Genomic DNA, 21410 nt, shown 5'->3' on the forward strand with positions numbered 1-21410 from the left:
TTTGATTCTTGCAGATCACCTCTTCTACTCATTATGTCCACGTTCATGGGTTCTGATCTCCCTCTTTGAAGTTGTTGTTTACTATTTTCCGAGTTTCTTTGCTGTATTAAGTAAGTAAAATAGTTTTGGTTTCCTTGAATTTGTCTTAATTTTTAAATTTTTTGCTGAACCACCGATTTTAAAATCATAGATCACCCTAAAAACTATTTCTTTCTGCCCTACATAGTCTCTTCGTCGTCCTCTGTCAGTTGCCTCAATGAAGGGCAGATGTTGCTTTGGCAAGAAGTGGTATGTTTCGGTGGCACCAGGACTTTTTAGAGGACCGAGAAGAAGTCGCTGATGAACCGTGCTGGGAAACCTGCGACTTCGACAAACACCGACAAATGAAATTAGTACAATGTGACTCATGTGCACAAATTTTTGAACTCAAATCGTCGACTATGTATTCGATTAATTGCCTAAATGTTAAATTTATCAAATTCTGTGGTTCATGACATTGTGAGAGAGCACTTGAACATGCCCAAGGTGTGTGCGAAGATGGCCCCAAAAGTGTTCACTGACGCGAATGGTGAATGGTGAGCAAGAAAAGCATGTGTGGAAGTGACCCAAATTTTTGTATAAAGTAATCACAGTCATGGATCTTGGAGTATGATCCCGAGACAAAGAGATGAAAGGCAAGCATTTTCAGACGACAGAAGAGATCCAAACAGCATACACCTCGGCTCTCAAAGCTATTCCGAAGAACGCCTTCCGTGACGCCTTCAATGCTTGGAAATAGCGCTGCCAGCGCTGCATCGACGCAAAAGGAGCCTATTTTGAAAGTTTTTAAAGAATTGTAACGATTGGCTCAATAAATTTTTTTAAATCGACTCAGTCCTATTACTTTCCGGACAAACCCTGTACCTCTACTTGGATTACCCGTATAAAGCCAACCGGAAGTTTGAAAATTTTGTATTAGGTATATAGGGGTTAGGGAAGTATTGACCCGATTTTATCATTTTCTCCGTATTTCAATAATACATCTCACAGATTGACCAAAATTTTCGGCAAAAAGTCAACCAACGGCACTGGGTGTGATTTTGAAAATTTTTAGTCATAAAGTATCATACCTTAAAGACACTATTTGTGTATATGTTTTATACCGATATATTCATTGCAGCTTGATTCGTATATTGGAAAATGAAAAAAAGATTGAAATTCAAATTATGTTATATGGGAATTAAACGTGTTGTAGTCCGATCTCATTTTCGCACGGTAACATAGGAAATTCATGATAAGGTTGTACTGAATTTAGTTGAGTAGGTCCTGAGAAATGGAATTTCACCTAAAGGTGAGAGAGGTGTGACACCCTTTTTTCAATATTGACACCGGCTCCTATAAGGTCCTTTCGTACCGTTATCGTACTTCTGTTGAAAAAAAAACAATTTTTTTCTAGTATATTATAAAATTAAATATTTTAATTTTTTACTAATATAGAAAATTCAATATTTTATTAGATTATTTTATAGTTACAAACATACACTAATAACAAAGAAATTCTGAAATTTTTGGAAAAAGATATTTTAAACTCGGCCACTGTGACGCCATTTCCGGTGAGGTGAAAAAGAGGCTGCGATTTAGAATAGCATCCCCCGATTTCGGGGTTAAAATGGGTATGTACGGATAGAGGAGGTCCTCCAGATCAAGAATATATAAATACTTATATAGTTGCCGCTTTAAATTTAAATTTAAAATGCGTCTTTCTCCGATTTATAATGCATTTTACACTTATATTTTATACTTTTATATCCACTAACACTTCACTAATTCGTTTCTAATCATTTATTTTAAATTAAATAGTTAAAATTTTAAACTTTAGTTAAAATCCATTTATTCATAAAATAAGAAAATGGTTGTAAACAAGCAAAAAATTAGTGTTACCATATTTTGTAATGGAATAAAAATAAGAAAGATTATGACGTCATCACTAAATTCATTATTGTGTGATGAGTAATGTAAAATCTTTCAGAATTCTCATTATCTTGATAAATCCCGGTGTTGGTCGGGCAAAAAGGAGTTCAACGCAAAAACACTGAGCACGCCCAGGTGTTGGTCCGACTGAGGGTTAATTTTTTTAATGCAGAAAGGAATTCTATGCGGATTTAGTTGTTTTCTTTATTTATTTTGGTTCTTCTGTGAAATATGTACGTAAGGTAATACTGATTATTAGTTAGAATGCAACCCTTTTATTATTGTGTGAACAAAAATAATTAAACAAAAGTTAAATACTGAAAAAAGTTATTTTTGCACTATATAACATAAAATAAATGATAAGAAACGAATTAATGAAGTGTTAATGTATATAAAAGTTAAAAATTTAAGTGTAAAACTCATTATAAATCGGAGAAACACTCATTTTAAATAGTTGAATTTTTGAACTTTAAATGCAAATATCTCAAAAAAAGAAAATTGGATTTTTGACACACATTTTTACAAAAAAAAATGAAAATTTCAATGAAAACTTCGCGAAATTTTCTTTTCAAAGAGTTGTAATTGAAAAATAATCATACGTCCAAGTCTGTAAGAATTGTATCTCAAAGACTTGTGTAAGGTTTCATGAAGATCGGTTGAGAAGTTCTCGAGAAATCTTGCCAGCAGACTTCAGAAACACAGTTTCGAAAAAAACGCGTTTAAAGACGGTGCACTTAGCTTAGGTAGCCTCGAGCGCACAAGTTCTCAAGGCTGTATCTCTGAATAAGAGATAAAAAGACAATAAAAAAAATCGAGTTATTGAAACCCGTAAACCTATGTATCCTCTTAATAAAGCTTTAATGGTTAGTGAGATACAAGATGTACACTAAACTCGTTAGGACATGCTTTTCAGTTCACAAAATCCTTTCTGCTGTGATCCACTGCATTAAATAACAGTTTTTTATCTTAAATTTCCGCGTTATTGTCGCACTTTATAAATTTTCGATTATATAAGTTGCAAGGACATGGTAGTGATTTCGGTCCAATATCGAACTTCTTGTAGTACCAAGGAACACGTGCACCAAGTTTCATCGAGATATCTCAATTTTTAACCAAGTTACAGCTTGCACGTTCAGACAGACGGACGGGCAGAAAGTTAACCGGAATTCAACACTTCTCGCCGTCTAAACAATTTACCGAATATACATAACTCGAGTAGCATTAGGTGTTACAAACAACCGTTAGGTGCACAAAACCATAATTCTCTGCAGCAACATGTGCGAGAGTATAAAATATTGAACTTACCTAACTTACTTAGTAGCTCCCTTTGCCTTTCAAGAACGTGGAACATTAGCATCGTGCTGACGAAGTTGAAACGTTCAAGTTAAATCTATGTCATAGTTTTGTTACGCTTTTGAAAATATGTATTTCATTAAAAGAATTTTCTCTAACAAGTGAGAAATGAATTTTATTCATACATAACTATATAATTTTTAAAACCAAAATTTCAGTAAATACAAATTCAATTTGTTAATATATATGTTTATTCACTTATTTTTCTCTGACTAAATCAATTGGCTTAAAATGATTTAAAGCATTAACAGTCCAATCTGACACATTGCCGTTAGTAAATTCCTTTTTGAAGCGATAATTGCACACAAACACTTTATCTTGATATTCTGGAAGGGATCTAAAAAGAGAAAAGAAAGGAAAGGTTAAGTATATAGAGTAGGGTGTCCGTTATTTCCCAAATTTATTTTTGAGTCTGCAGCGCCCTCAAAATTTTTAGTAAATGCCCTAAAAAAATATGGGTCTTAATATTGATAATAACCTGTGCCGCAACGAAGATTTATTTCCCATTTAAATAACATGGGGTTTTCGTACTTTTTGCAATTAATTTTTTCAAAAAAAATCTAAATTTTTTTTTTTGGTCAGTCAGTGATATCTGTGTCAAATTTCACATCAAAAACTTTCAAGTTTGACCTTGAATAACTTTGACGGAAGTGATTTTTTTTGAAAAATTTCAGAGAAACTTTTTGTACAACCTTCAATTTCCTACAAAAGTAATTCGGTGCTGCAGCAATGTATGTATCAATTGGTTTCGCAAAGAAAAAATTAATTGCAAAAAGTACGAAAACCCTACTTATACCTTAAATCGATGTATAAAGAAAAACATACCATTCAAAAGGGCACTTATAAAGCAATTGTTTTAAAATAATAAAACAATATATTATTACATAAAAACTACTTTGTTATATAACATATGCGTTTATTATCAATACTCATTTCGATTTATGGGGATTAAACACGATTTTATATCGCAATTTAATTTATTATAAGAGCTAATTTTTAAGCTATTTTCACTGCACAGTCCGTGTGTTTCTATTGTCTCACTTCTCTTGCTTTTCGTAGCCCCTACGAATGGGATAGACCAAAAATGTATTTACCGTTAGTTTTATTGGCATTTTAAGAAATAGCCTTGATACAAACAGTGGTAAATTTCAAACTTTTATTTTTTTTATTTTTGGCATATGAAATCGACCAGTGTGCAGCGGTAAGAACTTAAAGATTTTTTTTTAGTTCAATGTTTGATGATACAAATCAAACTTGTTTGGTCCTTCGAACCGGATAAAGAGCTCGACCAAAATTAAAAACTCCTGTATTTACAAAACAGGCAATATACAATAAAGTCCTGTTCAAAATACAGGAATACAAAAATAATTGTAAGACGGGTGTATATTCCCGCATATTAGCATCATAAAACAACAAAAAAATTGTAAGACGAGTGTATATACCCTCATTTTAACAACATAAGAATAATAATTGTAAGACGGGTGTATATTCCCGCATGCATTCCCGGATTCAATGCGAGCGAAGCCGCGGGAAAAGCTAATACGTAATATAAAGGTTTTCGAGCTTCAGGTTGACTTTATATCGCATATATGGACTAAGATGTGAGTTAGCTTAATATAATAGAGTGAGCACGTTGTTCTAATAACGGTATAACTAATATCAAGATTTCAAAATTCCAGATGACTTGACTTCTTATATTTAAAACTCAGAGAGCATATTAATAATATATTGTAATGCTAAAAATAAATAAAATCGGATACTGCAAATATCTCCCATATATCTATTATAATTTCCGGTTGACATTATACCGTATATCGGCCAATATGTATCAAATCTTAGCAAAATGAATGAACGTATATTATTGGATATGCTTTACTTTAATATTCTCACAAACGTTACGTCGACAATTTTGATCAGTGTGTAAGGTATACATATGTTCGTAAAATTGTTTGAAAATATGTTGTCGAGTATACCTGAGCAATGTTAAAAGTTAATGTAATCATCACAGACCTTTCTCTGCCCGCAATATACCCCATACAATGATTTCGAACTTCCAGCTGACTTTAAACCGTTTAGGTTGATTAAAATGTGTGATATTTTAATGAAATTAATAGGACGATTTCTTTTAATTATGTAGTTTAACGATGATTATGAATGAAGTTGGTCTAGGCCTTGGTCCAAATCTCATACTTCTAATATAATCTTTTAGTTGGAACTTAATATATTAAATTTAGCCTCCTCGGTTGAATCACATATACCAATATAATTTCTGAAAACAAAAAAAAGACATAGGGGGATAAAATCCATCGGAAACGAAAGATAAAATAACAAACATCTGAGGTCGAGCAAAGGATGGAAAGGGGCGTGGGTTGGCCTAGTAAGGGATAAGAATAATTTATCTCGACTAAGAGCCCCCCTATATATATATATTAAAAGGTCTATATAGACTTTTTTCACACAATATCAGAATTTATGTAAAAAATTTAAACAACAAATTTTTTTTAATTATGTTTACTATTTCTCCTTATAGGGACCTAATATTGAAAACACCGTAATTTTCAATAAAAAAAATCTCAAATCCACCACGCACCTCTCCTTCCTTTTCCCAATCTCAGATCACCTGAAAACTATTTTTCCGTTAATATTTCTTGTTTTATTTAGTAGATAAAATGTTTAGTATGAGGTGAGTTTTGTTGTGGAGCATATGCCATGAAAGTGGCATCAAGAAAATAAGAGTTGTTTATACCATTCAGAATTGAATACAAAAGCATTTCAGAATTTAAAGCACCTATTACGTTATGCATCTCAACTGCATTCTGCTTAAAGTTTTGAAATGCAATACTCGTATTAATCTTAATCCGTCAAAAGAATGTCGTTTAAAGTGTTGGCAAACTTCAATTTTTTTGTAGTACTACGGTTTTTAACTCTGTGCTGTGTGATTGTGTTTATTGCATAAACTTTTGACATTGATTAAGTATACTCAATAACATATAACAAGAAATTTCATGAAAATATATCTTACACGCTGACCGACATTTTCGCCATAAGGTTTTGTAAGTGTGACGAAAATTATTTTATGTAGGATAATATAAAATCACACATTTCCAATATTGTACGTTCAATTAATTTTGCTATGTATTCTTACACATTGACAAATGTAGACGATATAAAGATAACTGCAAGTTTATTAATCTTATATTAGATATATGGGAGAGAGTTGTATTGATAATTTTATCTATTTTTGGTTATATTTTATATTATTAGCCTTAAAAGATGTTTTCTGAGTTTTATTAAGGTACCTGACATACCAAAGCCATATATGGATATTAATTATATGGATGGCTATGGCAAGCTTTCATCCGATTTTTTCCAGTTATTGCCATAAAATTCAGTTTTTAGAAAAAATACACTGTTTTTAGAAAACACATGTTCTACCAATTTCATTAAGAAAATTCAACTTTTGGCCGATATATAAAATATAAAGTCAGCCGAAAGTTCCAAAATATTTCTAATACATAGGTATATGCGGGATAAGGAAGTATTGACCTGATTCAATTCATTTTCGGCATATAGATACATGATTATCAGGAAAGGATTCGCTCCGAATTTGTATTTTACGATATACCTCACATATTGACCGATATTTTCGATAAAAAGTCAGCTATAGACTCTGGTGACCACTTTTTCGGTATCTAAGGGCTTGAACCGTTCCGATTCGGTAGTGAACATTTTTACACTTAATACCGCATACCTTAAAATCACTACTTGTGCAAACTTTTATTCGAATATATTCATTAGTGCTTGATTTATATACAAGAAAGCAACAGAATCAGGTGGAGTTTCAAAGTGGTGTTATATACAGTAGGAGGCGTGGTTGTAGTCCGATTTCACCTAATTTCGCACGATATTTAAAGCTTGATTCGATCGTTGGGCTGACTTCGAAAACGTACTACAGCAAAGTGTCGAACTGCAGTATTTATACATGGTCGGTATGCAAGGTCAAACAACATTGCAAACTAATGCCCTGTATGATTGGACGTTATAGAATACTCTCACTGCAAATGTACTATGAGTACGAAGAGCTTGACAAGCTGGCCGACAGGGCTAATGGTAAAAATTCTACGAAAATGCGGCGACTAACGAAGGGTTTCCAGCCCGGAGCTTACTCTTGTAGAATCCTCAGTGGCAGTAAAAGCATAACACCAAGAGATGTAGTCCGAGAGATGGTGAACCCGATTCCCCAATCGATGACAATAAAGCAGACGTTCCATTGCCCGACCAAGAAGAAGTTCGAATAGCAATTACCTGTCTGATTGGGCCTTAGCAGTGTGGCTTTAGACCTGGAAAATGTAAAATCGACCAGCTTTTCACTCTACGCCACATCTTGGAAAATACCCGTGAAAGGAGGACCGACACACACCACCTCTTGGGTTGTCAAAACCTACCTAGTTCTTGACCACACCACAAAAAATCTGAAAATTTCACTTTCATTTGTCAGAATTTTTAATTTTCTACCCATTGATACACGTCCTAAGTATCACTTTGACAAATTCACAAGCAGCATCGTTGTCTTCTTAAATATCGTTTATTTCAAATTTCTACAATAATTTTCGGATAACTTTTTCAATCTTTTGTATGATTTATTTACACATAGTTAGTCAGAATTAAATAAAAAACGATAGAAATATTCTCTGAAAATTTTAGGTAAATTCAACAAATATTTTTCGAGTTGTGCGATAATTAGTAAAAGGTTCTCGGGCGGTCTGGAATATTCGAGAGCATGTAGATAGCAGAGTTGCAACGGGCTGTTTTGAACTAAAACACAAAGCGTGTAGCTCAAACACGAGCAACTCGAGGTTCTTTTACTTAGACACCCCTTTTGCCACAAACCTCTTGCTACCACAAAAAAAGTTCACAGTCAAGTTATTCAGAGCCGTTGAGGAAACCAATGACTAATCTGACTTTTCTGAATATGTGAATTGAATTCATAAACATTATACTGATATACATTTGATATGCGTATACATATGATATGCGTACATACATATGAACGTTAATCCATTACTTTTTTATTTGTTTTCGAAACATACAAATGTATTGGCTTTTTTAGTCCATAAACCATATCATGTGATCATATGTACTATGTTATTATCAGCTAACTTCGAATAGCCAATTCTGTTTATTCTCCTCTTTTGTAAAAAAAAGAGGAGATTTGCAAAAATCTATAATATGTATGGAATGTATTGTATAATACATACTAATATACCGTTCTTCAATATTTAATACTAATAATATCGTTCTTGAATACTTGCCCCATATTCCAAGGAATTTCTTCACCGCGGTTTCGCATTTCCGTAAGTCCACGAAGTACGTGAAAAACCATTGTTATTTCAACCCAACGCTTCTGAATTTTTTCTTGCTCTTCGTCAAATATTATACCCACTTGGTATGGGAAAGCGAAGTAAATATCGGTTTTATTAATTTCTAATTGTTTCCTTTGGGCCACAGATAGTTTCTGAATAGTGGGTTTTAGCTCATTGATGGCTTCTTTGGACACGAAGCCGTTTAATGCATCGAATTCTCCATTTAACAGTTTTCTTGAAATAATCTATAAAAATAAAAATAGCTTAAATATAATTGGTTTATTGTTATATGTATTTTAAAAACCACTTCTATTACAATAGAAAATTGTAACAAAGAAACATCAAAGAAGACTTTTGTAGTAGGTTATAAATCAATATACAGTGTGCGACAAAACGAAAACACGGAATCCATCTTGTCGATATCTAAATGAATAAAATCACATAGTAGGCATTACAATTAAATGTTTTTAGCAAAATTAAATTAGTAACAAGTAAGGAAGTGCTAAGTTCGGGTGCAACCGAACATTTTATACTATTGCAACTACCTTCAGGAGTGGATAAACTTTTTATAAATTATAAATTTTATATACCAATTAAAATAATAAATAATGAGCAATGATATTTTGATTTATACTTGTATAGGTTTATTAAATTTAAGACTTATCTCATTTGCCAATCCATTCTGTATAATTTTTCTTCAAATTAACAATATTAAGGGATTAATTTTTTGGAAAAATATATTAAATTATTTTGAAAATGTATTTTATTTTTTTAATTTAATACAACCGTCTTAATACTTGCTCTACTAAATTTAAAATTACCGAAATGAAACTGCCGTCGGTATGTAATGGGATGTGTTGCCTCTTCGAAATTTTCATAAAAAAGAAAACTGATCTGTCAAACTGGTGAAGTAACAGTTCATTGCTTTCAATATATGGCATACGAATTAGTATGCCACAGGCAATACGTACAGCAATACAGTTAGTATACAATAAATTTTTCCTGTCGAGATGCCCCGTAACGCTTAGACAGTCGTTCTTTGTCGTTGTAGTAACTGACAGCGATATACAAACGATCGCGATTAGCTGAGAGTGTACTCGAAGACCGTGGAGAGTTTCGGCGCCGTTCGCACCAAGTCTTAAATTGAAAACGTACAAATACCACTTGTGCAAGTACCGAGGCCGGTCGGCCTTCACAAGCGGCATCGCTTTGCACTATGAGCTCTTGAAGAGTTCTAAGAAGATCTGACGTTTTCGCACCAAATTTTTTTTAGCGATGAGGTCCATTTCTGGCTCAATGGGTATGTAAACAATCAAAATTGCCACATTTGGGACAAAGTGCAATTTGAGATTCAAGAGCTGCCTTTTAATTCCCAATAAACAACGATTTGGTGTGGTTTGTGAACCGGTGGAATCATTAGTCCATATTTTTTCAAAAATGATGCCGGTGAGAACGTAACCGTCAATGGCGACCGTTATCGCGCCATGATAACCGACTATTTGATACCTGAAATTGATTCTCATTTGGTTTCAACAAGACGGCGCCACTTCCCACACATCGCATAAATTAATGGAGTTTTTGAGAAAACACTTCGGTGACCGGATAATTCCACGTTTTGCGCCGGTCGATTGGACAGACTTTTTCCTGTGGGGATATGTAAAGTCTAAAGTCTCTGCGGACAATCCCACTTCGATTCGAGCCTTGGAGAAAAATATCACGCGTATCATTCGCCAAGTATCGGTCGAAATTATAGAATGTGTCATCGAAAATTGGACTCAACGATGATAATAAACATTCTCTATTAAGTTTGAAGTTTCTGTGTTGTTTCGTTAAACAAGTAGGGAACCTCGAAATGGATCACCCTTTATAACGCATGGAACCAATCCAAAAAAAACAACAAATATCGTAAGATACAATGGCGATATTGGGCGTTACCATACTTTCTTAATTTTAATTCAAAATTTCGATAAATACACTTTGGTGTTTGCGATATAATTCAAGAATACGCATTTATGACCGAACATAGGTTCGCTGTTTCATTGTGAGAACCGTTTGGTACTAGACGACTTTAAAGCGCATTACTATATTTGGCATTCCTGTCTGATCATATGGGGAACAGATAAACGATTCGACATTCTACACAATGAATAACGAAGTCCCACCGTAATTACGAACACTTGTATAGCTCGCCTGTCATTACTTTCGCTGGTGGCGGTCAGATAAGTAACATAATCTGGCGACCACGTCAATTCGACAAAGTGATCGCTGCTGCTATTGCTCGCTTCTCTGGGATCAGGCCCAATTTCCCCAACTGAAGCAGCTGATTAACAAATCAGCGCAACACCTTACACTAGGTCGATCTTAGTGATATCCGCATAAGCGATCTCAATTTGGAGAATCGGTAAATGGCGAACCAGAGCAAGCGGATACAATGGATAGAGTAACTGAAGTTGCAGCCTCTCCCTCGGTGTTAAATTATGGATTACTTTTAAATTCCTGTCGAATCCGAGGAGAGACGACGACAAGGTTGAAATCCAATTCAATGGTCGGATAGGACCAAATCTTCAAAAAAGTATCGACCCAAACAGCATAAAAGTATTGATACTCAAGAATCTAGGTTCGTCAGAGGTTTCAACCTGACGCTGCCCACACTTCACATACCCGATATAGAAATTCAAAAATCCACCAATCCTTGGAGAGTTCACTACTAGTGAACACATTTGAGGATTTGCTACTTCTGACCGGCACAAATGGTCTAATCGAAGGTAACACCCAAAATTTCCCTTGGCTTCTATATATTATTAATCTAAAAACGAAGATATGAATTGTTAAAGTAATTGGTAGCATTACTAAAACTTAAAGAATTTGTAAAATGAGATTATTGAATAGTTGCAAACAAATTACATTTATCGAAGTTTAAAACTGCATTTGAATTAATTTTTCGTTCATAGTAAAATATGTACAATTTTGTGCATTAACAATTCTTTACAAAAATGACACGAAGTTAATATTACACTATAAATACGTTGAAAATACTTTGAATAAATTTAATAAAGTAGTTAAAATGGAAACATTTTAAGAGAAAAAATAAAGGATAAATAATTTCTTAAAAGATACACAATTTTGGGTGAAATGTGTTTTAAACCTAAATGTCGTGCAGTTGGAACTAACACCATTTGCAATGCTACCACAATGCACACAACTGTGTAAGTGAAATGTATTTAAAACAAGAAACCCGTTAAAATGAGCTGTAGCGAAAATATAATATCCTTCACACTTGCATTATTTATAAAAGGAAATTCTATGGCGATGACTTGGAAAATAACCCCTGCAAAATTTTGTTAAATAAAAATTATGCAACAAAGCCCACCGTCAACAAACTGATTGGACCTTATCAGTGTGGCTTTAGACCTGGCAAATCAACAACCGACCAGATATTCACCTTGCGCCAAATCTTGGAAAAGAGCAGTGAAAAGAGAATCGACAAGCGCCACCTCTTCGTCGATTTCAAAGCTGCTTTCACGAAAAGGAGCTGCCTTTATGCCGCGATGTCTGAATTCGGTATCCCCGCAAAACTATAACAGCTGTGTAAACTATCGTTGAACAACACCAAAAGCTCCGTCAGGATCGGGAAGGACCTCTCCGAGCCGTTCGATACCAAACGAGGTCTCAGACATGGCGACTCCCTTTCGTGTGACTTATTCAACCTACTTTTGCGGAGAAACAAACAGTGTTGACAGTCATAACTTGGAAGTTGTAGATAATTTCGTCTAGCTTGGAACCAGCATCAACAACAACGTCAGCCTGAAAATCCAACGCAGGATTGCTCTTGCCAACAGGTGCTACTTCGGACTGAGTAGGCAATTGAAAAGTAAAGTCCTCTCTCGACGAACAAAAACAAAACTATATAAGTCACTCATTATTCTTGTCCTGCTATATGGTGCAGAGGCATGAACAATGACAGCATCTGAAAAGTCGACGTTACGACTTAAAAGGCAGGGGCTACGCTGGCTAGGTCATGTCGTCCGAATGGGCGAAACAGTAAAGAAGACCTCCTTTTGGGTCAAATTCGTGCTTGGCGACTTTAACGCCAGGGTGAGCAAAGAAGGTATCTTTGGCACAACGGTCGGTAAATTCAGCCTCCACGAGGAAACATCCCCAAATGGGTTAAGACTGATCGACTTCGCCGGGGCCCGAAATATGGTTATCTATAGTACTAGATTCCAGCATTGAAAAATTCACAAATCTGCCTGGCTGTCTCCGGATCGAAAAGCCACCAACCAGATCTATCATGTTGTGATAGACGGAAGACCCGTCTCCAGTGTTTTAGACGTGCGTACGCTCCAAGGTCCTAACATCGACTCGGACCACTATCTTGATGCAGTCAAGATACGCACCCGCCACTGTGCAACAAAAAACGCACGTCGATAAACACAAGGAAGGTTCGACGTCGAGAAGCTGCAATCCGAACACACAACCGAACGATTTTCTACTCGACTTGCACTCGTGCTCTCAGAGAGCACTCGTCAGCAACTCGGTATAAAGGAACCGTGGGACGACATTTCAAGCTCCTTACGTACAGCAGCAAACGAAATCATTGGTTTTCGGAAAATGCAAAAGAAAAGCTGGTACGATGAGGAGTGCCGTGTCATATTAGAGAGAAAGCAGACTGCCTACCTCGCAACGTTACAATGGACCACTACACCCGCGGATGGTATAGATACCGAGGGTTGAAGACGGAAGCGAGACGCATTTACAGACAAAAAAAGAGACGCCGAAATGAGTTAGTATATTCGAAAACTCTAGTATATTACCCCGAGAGGGGTAATGCTCGAAAATTCTACGAAAGGATGCGCCGACTAACAGAAGGTTTCAAGACCGGAGCATAACCTTATAGAACCCACAAGGGCTATCTAGTGACTGATGCCAAGAGCGTACTAAAATTATGGAGGGAACACTTCTCCAGCCTGGTGAATGCCAGTGAAAGCATAACACCAGGTGATGTCGAACCCGATTCACTATTCGATGACGATGGAGAAGACGTTGCATTGCCCGACCATAAAGAAATACCTGTCTGAAGAACAACGAGCTGTTCAAATACGGCTGCGCCAGCTACCGTGGGATAAGCCTCCTCAACATTGCATATAAGATATAGAGCGAATTGTGTGAAAGATTAAATTCCAATTCCCACGACAGCCGGTTCTACGCACCGGAATTGACTCAGATTTCATCCGACCAAGGGCTGTTTTTTCGGCGATCTAACCCCGTTTGGATCGGTGAGTATTAATTAGTGTTTGTCATCATTGGAGCAATGCCTTGCAGCAGAGTTGCTCCGTATCCTCCTGACTCGTGCTGGCATTGAGTCCAACCCGGGCCCGGAGGAAATTTTCTGCTGCGTTTGCGCAAAAAGGCTCCATCCAAACTCCACCTCGGTCAGGTGTATTACATGCAATGGATGGAGCCATCTTAAGACCCGCTCAGGCCTTAAGACTCACAGGGAGTGGACCACGAGTTACGTGGCCCCATGTTGCCTACGCAATACTGCGACACAAGCCTCTACGGCTGTGCAATCTGCACATAATTCGCGCGCTGCGCCGCCACTCACCCCGAGTGGCCAACATAGGACCTCCACGGTCCTCAGGAGCTCAAAAAGGCAACATAGCTCCTACTCTGACTTGCCACCCCTCCAACCTTCCTCCCGCTCCAATCCTCGTGCGAGAACCAATCAGCAACTCTTGGTTCCTCGCACAGTCTGTTCCGTGTGTCAGACCGTCATACGTCGGAACGTTACATCAGTTAAGTGCAATTCCTGCACTGGCTGGACTTCCCGTCGTGTTCCGGCCTGCGCACCACACATGAGTGGAGTAAATCGTACGTCGTTCCATGCTGCAGGAGTCTGCCCCCGCAACACACAACAGTGGCGTCGCCAGCCAACACCCCAGTGCGACAACCTCCCCTGCGGGTTCAGCAGCTGGAACAAACACCACCTACACGTCACTCCCTTACCCCCAGGATCACCCACGGACACCCGCGACAAACCCGTGTACTTCAATTCAACTGCAACGGACTCCAGAGTAAGATCGAGGAGATAGTTGCACTTATGAATCGGGAAGGCGTATCGATAGCTGCGGTCCAAGAAACCAAACTAAACAGCCGCTCAGATCTTTTGAGTTGTGCAGGTTTCAACGTAATACGTAAAGATCGCGAGCGAGATAATGGTGGCGGCCCAGCCTTCATATCGCACAAGACCGTACAGTATCGTCTAATCGATGAAGACATCGACCGCAGGGATACTAACCTAGAATGTCAGGGTATAGCTATCCGGTCAGGCGATGTCGAGCTCGAAATATTTAATATATACATGTGGGACTCGAATTGATATCCGAATTTCATAATTCATTATAATTAACAGATAAGTGGCAACCACTTATTCGAATGTCAAATAGTCGACGACAATTGTGGATTACGTAGAAGTTGTGGGCGGTAAGGCTTAGCGTTCATCATAGCGAGATAAGTATGACGGCCATTCCTGATTGTAACGCGGAGTAGTGTAGTACTCATTTTATTGAGCTAGATCCGATTAAGAAGAGATGCTACTGTTATTGTGCAAGGGAAAGGGCCATTATGCCCACGATTGCAAAGTCTCACAACCAGCTAGTGTGGTGAAAAATGAACGTATTAACACAGTAGATGGTGAGAACGGTATAGGGAGAGGTGAGCATATTTTCGTGAAGGCTGTGATTAACGAGATCACGTTTAGCGCATTGGTAGATACGGGATGCTTCACGAGTATATTGAGATACGATACGTTTAAGAAACTAGGAGGAATTAGTCTCAAAGAAGAGAAACAACAGCTGTATATAATTGGAAATGGCGAAGTTACAACAATGGGCAACTTTATAGCGGAGATCTCTGTAGAAGGCGTGACAATGAAAGTCAAGTTTGATGTAGTAAGAGTGCAAGATATACCCTACGCGGCAATCTTGGGAAGCAATATACTTAAAGTAGTGGATTTGGTGTTTAGGAAAGGCAGTGTGGAATTTAGGAAACCTAATAAGGGTAGAGAAGTGGGTGATACTGATGCCAATAAGTTGACGGTTAGAAGCAAATGTGTTCAAGGGGGCGATGAAACTGAAATCTCAATGAGTGAGAGTGAGGTTTCTAAGGTATTAAAGTGGGCGATGTAACTGAAATCTCAGTGAGTGAGAGGGCTTCTGCCGAGTAAGTGTGCGAAGATAAGGTTGTTCCGGAAGTGTTAGGGAAAGAAGTTGGAAGGAAATGTAGTCAAGTGGGCGATGAAACTGAAATCTCAGTGAGTGAGAGGGTTTCAGCCGAGCAAGTGCGCGGAGATAAGGTTATTTCAGAAGAGCTGGGGAAGGAGGTCGATATAGAGGAAAAGGACAGGGTATGTCGTGGCAAAGGCTTCAATGATGAGAGTGAATTTAAATTTTTGCGTGAAAAGAAGGTGCAAATGAACGGTAAATCGGATAGGGTAGACTTGTCACATTTAGAAGAATCTGACGCAGCGTTCCTCAAAACGTTGATAAATAAATATCAGCCTCAGAAACCGATGAATGTGCCAGTGTAAATGAAGTTAATTTTCACAGACGGGAGACCGGAGTATCAACGGTCTCATCGAATGTCGTACGAAGATCAAAGGTACATAGATGATCAAGTTAGGGAAATGCCTAAGGATGGGATTATTCTAAATAGCACGTCGGAGTACAAGGACATAGTTGACTATAGATCCGGAACGCGGATGAGACGCGGATGTAGACGCATTAAGTCGCGTATATTGTTTACTGATTGAGGACTCGTTAAAATTTAGATTGAAGCAAGCTTAATTGCAAGACAATTGGATTAGAGCAGTAAGGAAAGCGTTAGAGAATGGACCCTATGAGAACTTTTACATAAGAAATGAGTTAGTATATTACGATCCCATCAAGGAGTTGTTAGTTGTACCTGCGGGCATGGAAGTGGTAGTAGATAGATTAGAGAAACCGACATCGATTTTTGGAAATCCGAGACGGATTGTTACAGTTAGGGGGGCTACCTTTACGGCAAATGCTTTCAAGAATTATTGCAACAAAGAAGGCATAAAACACTTGCTGATTGCAAGGGGAGTTCCTCGTGGCAACGGCCAGGTAGAACGAGTGCATCGTATAATTATTCCAATGCTCTCAAAAATGTGTCGGATCACTCCAACTCAGTGGTACCGACAAGTGCCGAAAGTTCAACAAATTACGAATAAAACCTCTCCACGTAGTACGGGGATAGCACCATTCAAAATACTTACAGGTCTGAGTATGCGCATTTCAGATAATCCAGAACTACAAACTATGTTAGACGAAGTAGAGGTTGAAGAGTTAAATACGCAACGCGGTTTAGTGAGACAGGAAGCAACAAGAATAGAACGGGGAATTTTAGATTCAGAATTAATGAATTAGTCGCAATTAAAAGAACGCAGTTCGGGTTGGCATGAGATTGAGACCGAAATATCTCGGACCATACAAAATAGTCGCACAATTACCACACGGAAGATACGAAGTAGGAAAAGTAGGAGGCCATAAAGGACCTAATAAGACCATTGCAGTTGCAGAAAATATGAAGAAGTGGGGTTAGTTATTCGAGATCGAATAACTTGTCAGGACGGCCGATTGTGGGATTCGAATTGAGATCCGAATTTCATAATTCATCATAATTAACAGATAAGTGGCAACCACTTATTAGAATGTCAAATAGTGGATGCCAATTGTGGATTACGTAGAAGTTGTGGGCGATAAGGCTTAGCGTCCATCATAGCGAGATAAGTATGACGGCCATTCCTGATTGTAACGCGGAGTAGTGTAGTACTCATTTTATTGAGCTAGAGATATTCTTGCGAGTAACGCTTAAGCGCCATATTATTCAGTTTTCCCGTTTAAGCGACTTTTGTGATTTCCATGCTAAATTGTAACGTTGGGCGTAGTAAAACGCTTCGTGTCGATATATGAGGTACTCCGTAGAGTTTAAGGGATTTTCCTTGTTAATTGCAACATCCAGCGTAGCGGATGCGTTGCGAATTTGGTGACTTTTAATTATATTCCTTTTCCTTTATTGTAACGCTGAGCGTAGCGCCGCTCAGTGCTAATTTGGTGACTTTTGGCTAATCTAAATCTAAGTGATACGTTTATATGAATTTTATTGTGAATAAAGCAAATCATACGTAATATAAAAGTGTACTTAATTCCGTAAAATCAGAAATTCTACATAGTTACATGTTGCCCTACAGGATATCACCCGAATATAGGCGCACTACTTCGTGGTGAAAACCGTTTGGCTAGGCGACTTTAATGCGCACCACGATCTTTGGCATTCCTACCTGTCAAATGATCGTAGGGGGATGGAGCTGGCGGAACAGATTGACGATTCGTCATTCTGCACAATGAATGACGAAGCCCCCACCAGAGTTATGAGCACCTGTAAAAGCTCGCCCGATATTACTATTGCTAGTGGTGGTCTGATAAATAGCATAACCTGGCGACGTATGCTAACTCTCGACGGGAGTAAGTTATCTCCCCAAGGTCTCAACCTGTTGTTGTAGCGGCAGAACTCTGCCGAGTTGGCAGTCCTTGGCCGGATAAAAATCCGGGTCGGTTCCGGTTACGTAGACCCGACTATCGTGGGAACGGGTCCTCAACCTGTCGCTGACCACTCTTCAAATAACCGATGTGTGGAAAGTCCGAAGAGTGGTCTCACTACTAAAACCTGGGAAACCCGTCAACAAAGGGGAGTCTTATCGACCGATAACTCTCCTCTCCCCACTAGTGAAGACACTCGAGGCCTTGCAACTCCCGACCTTCACTCAACACCTCAGCCTAGCCAGCCACCAGCACGGATTCCGAAAAGTGCACATTACCACCACAACACTTAGCGTCATAAACGCACAGAAGTTCGTGGCCTCAACCAGAAACCACCCTGTGAGAGAACGATCCCCGTAGTTTAAAGCCTTTGACACAGTCAACCCCACAACATCAAGAAAATTACGCTTCCTCCAGGACTGAAGGGTTGAACCATGAACTACCTGAGCGATCGACAATCATCAGTACTATTTCGAGGTGAAACATCCAAACTAAGAAGAATTAAACAGGGGGTTCCGCAGGGTGGTGTCCTCTCTCCGCTACTGTTTAACTTCTACATCTCGAAACTCCCACAGCCACCAGAGGGGGTTTCCATAACCTTGTACGCAGATGATTGCACGATATTGACTTCGGGCAATGGAATCGAAGGCATGTGTCCGAAAGTAAATAGCTACCCCTCCGACCTTTCTCGTTTCCTCACTGTACGGATCCTCACACTTTCCCCCACCAAATCCACAGCGACCATATTTACGAACTGGACGAAGAAGTATAGACTTGAACTTAATATTGAAGTCGATGACGTCAAAATTCCGACTGTCAATAACCCTAAGATTTCAGGTGTAACCTTCGATAGTCTATGCTCCTTCACTCCCCACACGACCACGATTATCGCCAAGGTACAGAGCCGCAACAAAATCCTCAAGTCGCTAGCCGGCAGCACATGGGGAAAAGACAAAGAAACGTTGTTGGCAACAGACAATTCAATCGGCCGGCCGGTCCTCAACTACGGAACACCTATATGGTCGCCTGGATGCGGTGGTACGCAGATGAGGAAACTGCAGACCTGCGAAAATACTGCACTCCGGACCACGACGGGATGCCTTTTGATGGCTCCTATCGAACACCTACACAGTGAGACGCCTATGCTCCCAGATTGATAACATAATATGGTTGACTCTTAGGTTGGTTCATATAAAGGGAAAAAATTACAAATGTTAATTCCAGAAATCAGATTCAAATATACATAGCACGTTATCAATACAAGTTGTCAGGTTGTAGGACGAATTTTAAAATGGGCTTATAAATCTCAAAAGTACCATCTAGATCACCTGAAGAGCTTGCTTAGCACCATATACGAAGTCCTTAATGGTAAATTCTCTGTCAAAATAAGGGCGGATTATAAATTGTATTAATATCCAATTTCTCAAAGTATTGATTGTTGAAGGCCACAACGTTTCAGGAAAGTCCATTAAACGAGGCAAACTTCGTGATCCATCCAAATGAAAATTACTGTGGTCCGGGTTGGGAACATTGGAGGAGCTACGATGATTAGGCAATAACAATTTGTAATTGCATAATTCCTAAAAGAAGATATGAAATTTTGATCCAACTAGAAATATTTAAAAAAAAATACTTTTGTTTTGAATGAGGTCACTAATGTACGACGAAAATTTATAACGCGCAACATAATATTAAAAACACTTCTCACTCCTATAATTTATTTACAAAACTCAGGGTTATTGTCATCGCGCTAAATAATATCGATATGTTTGCGAATATATTTAACTTGCGGGGCATCTCGGCATGATAAAGTTTATGGTATACTAACTGTATTGCCTTGCCTATTGCCTGTGGAGACTCTATACTGCTTATGCAAAGCAATATATGGAATACTAATTAGTATACCGTCCCAGGATTTCAAGGATAAAATGGATATGGTCGGATAGAGGAGATTCTCCTGATCACGAATATATATGGTTATAGCCGCAGGAAGATTATAGTTTTCGAGATATTCGCGTTTAAAGTTTAAAATTTGCAATATTTTAATTACATATTTTCGATATATAAAATTAATTTTGCACTTATATTCTTCACTTTTATATCCACTAGCACTTCACTAATTCATTTGTACACATTTATTTTGGCACAATTCCGATTTCTTTGGCGCAGCGATTTGAAGGTATTGTTGGAAAGAGGAAGTCCTCCTGATTAAGAAATATACAGGGTTATAGGTACTGCAAACGCTTAGTTTACGAGATATTCGACCTTAAAGTTCAAATATTCCCAAAATTCGAACATTTCAACAAGCAATTTTATAACATTAAACACACTTTACTCACATGTTTCACTTCAAATTAATCAAATTAAACTATAAACTTTTAAATAAATCCACATTTTACACTTTTAACAGTTTACTCGAAAGTACTTCAGTCACCCCGCTCGACCAGGGTTATTTTTTTAAAGCGCGGCCGAAGGCCGCCAACGCAGAAAGGAGTACTACGATGAGTATGCTAAGTGATTTTCAAATTAGTAAATTTAGTTAAAGTGTAGCAAAATAAAAGTGAAATGTGAACTTATTTCAATGTTTAGAGTGTATATTTAAATATACAGAGTGAAAAACGTGAAAAAATTTAGTGAAACATTGAGAAATACCATGTGTTATTAGTGCAAATTTTTGAACTCTTAATCGTGAATATTTTAAAAAATAAAAGTTATTTTTATCTTATTTTTAGATATTTCTTCTCTGGAGAAGCTCCCCTATCCGCACATACCCCATTTATACGGAAATTCGGTTTTTTTTACCCCTCCGCTAAAGTATTAGGAATGGTGCCTTTGTTTTATATAATATAGTGCAAAAATAGCTTCTAATATACATTTAAATTATTGCTGAATTATGATTATTTAAGAATAACAAATGAATTATAAATTGTCAAATAATCAGTGTTACCTTATCGACACTATAATTGTTTACAACGATTTTCTTATTTTATGAGTAAATGGATTTTAACTAAAGTTTGATATGGAATTAAAGTTATTTTTGCACTATTTAATATAAAATAAATGACTAGAAACGAATTAGTTGAGTGTTATTAAAGTTTCGGTTGCCGTGATTGACTGGGTTATA

The 21410-nt window shown here is 37.6% G+C and overlaps 1 protein-coding gene across 1 annotated transcript; it reads right to left on the reverse strand.

The window, feature by feature from the left end:
- Positions 1–3476: 3476 nt before the first annotated feature.
- Positions 3477–20048, reverse strand: LOC126756588 (m-AAA protease-interacting protein 1, mitochondrial). The gene is made up of 4 exons (XM_050469779.1): positions 19920–20048; positions 19615–19866; positions 8616–8911; positions 3477–3640 (listed from the first exon to the last, which is right to left on the reverse strand). The coding sequence occupies exons 1-4, from the start codon at positions 19971–19973 to the stop codon at positions 3502–3504; spliced, it is 741 nt and encodes a 246-aa protein (XP_050325736.1). The 5' UTR covers positions 19974–20048; the 3' UTR covers positions 3477–3501.
- Positions 20049–21410: the final 1362 nt, after the last annotated feature.

The sequence above is a fragment of the Bactrocera neohumeralis genome, chromosome 4 (assembly GCF_024586455.1).
Source record: "Bactrocera neohumeralis isolate Rockhampton chromosome 4, APGP_CSIRO_Bneo_wtdbg2-racon-allhic-juicebox.fasta_v2, whole genome shotgun sequence".
In the NCBI taxonomy this organism is placed as follows: domain Eukaryota; kingdom Metazoa; phylum Arthropoda; class Insecta; order Diptera; family Tephritidae; genus Bactrocera; species Bactrocera neohumeralis.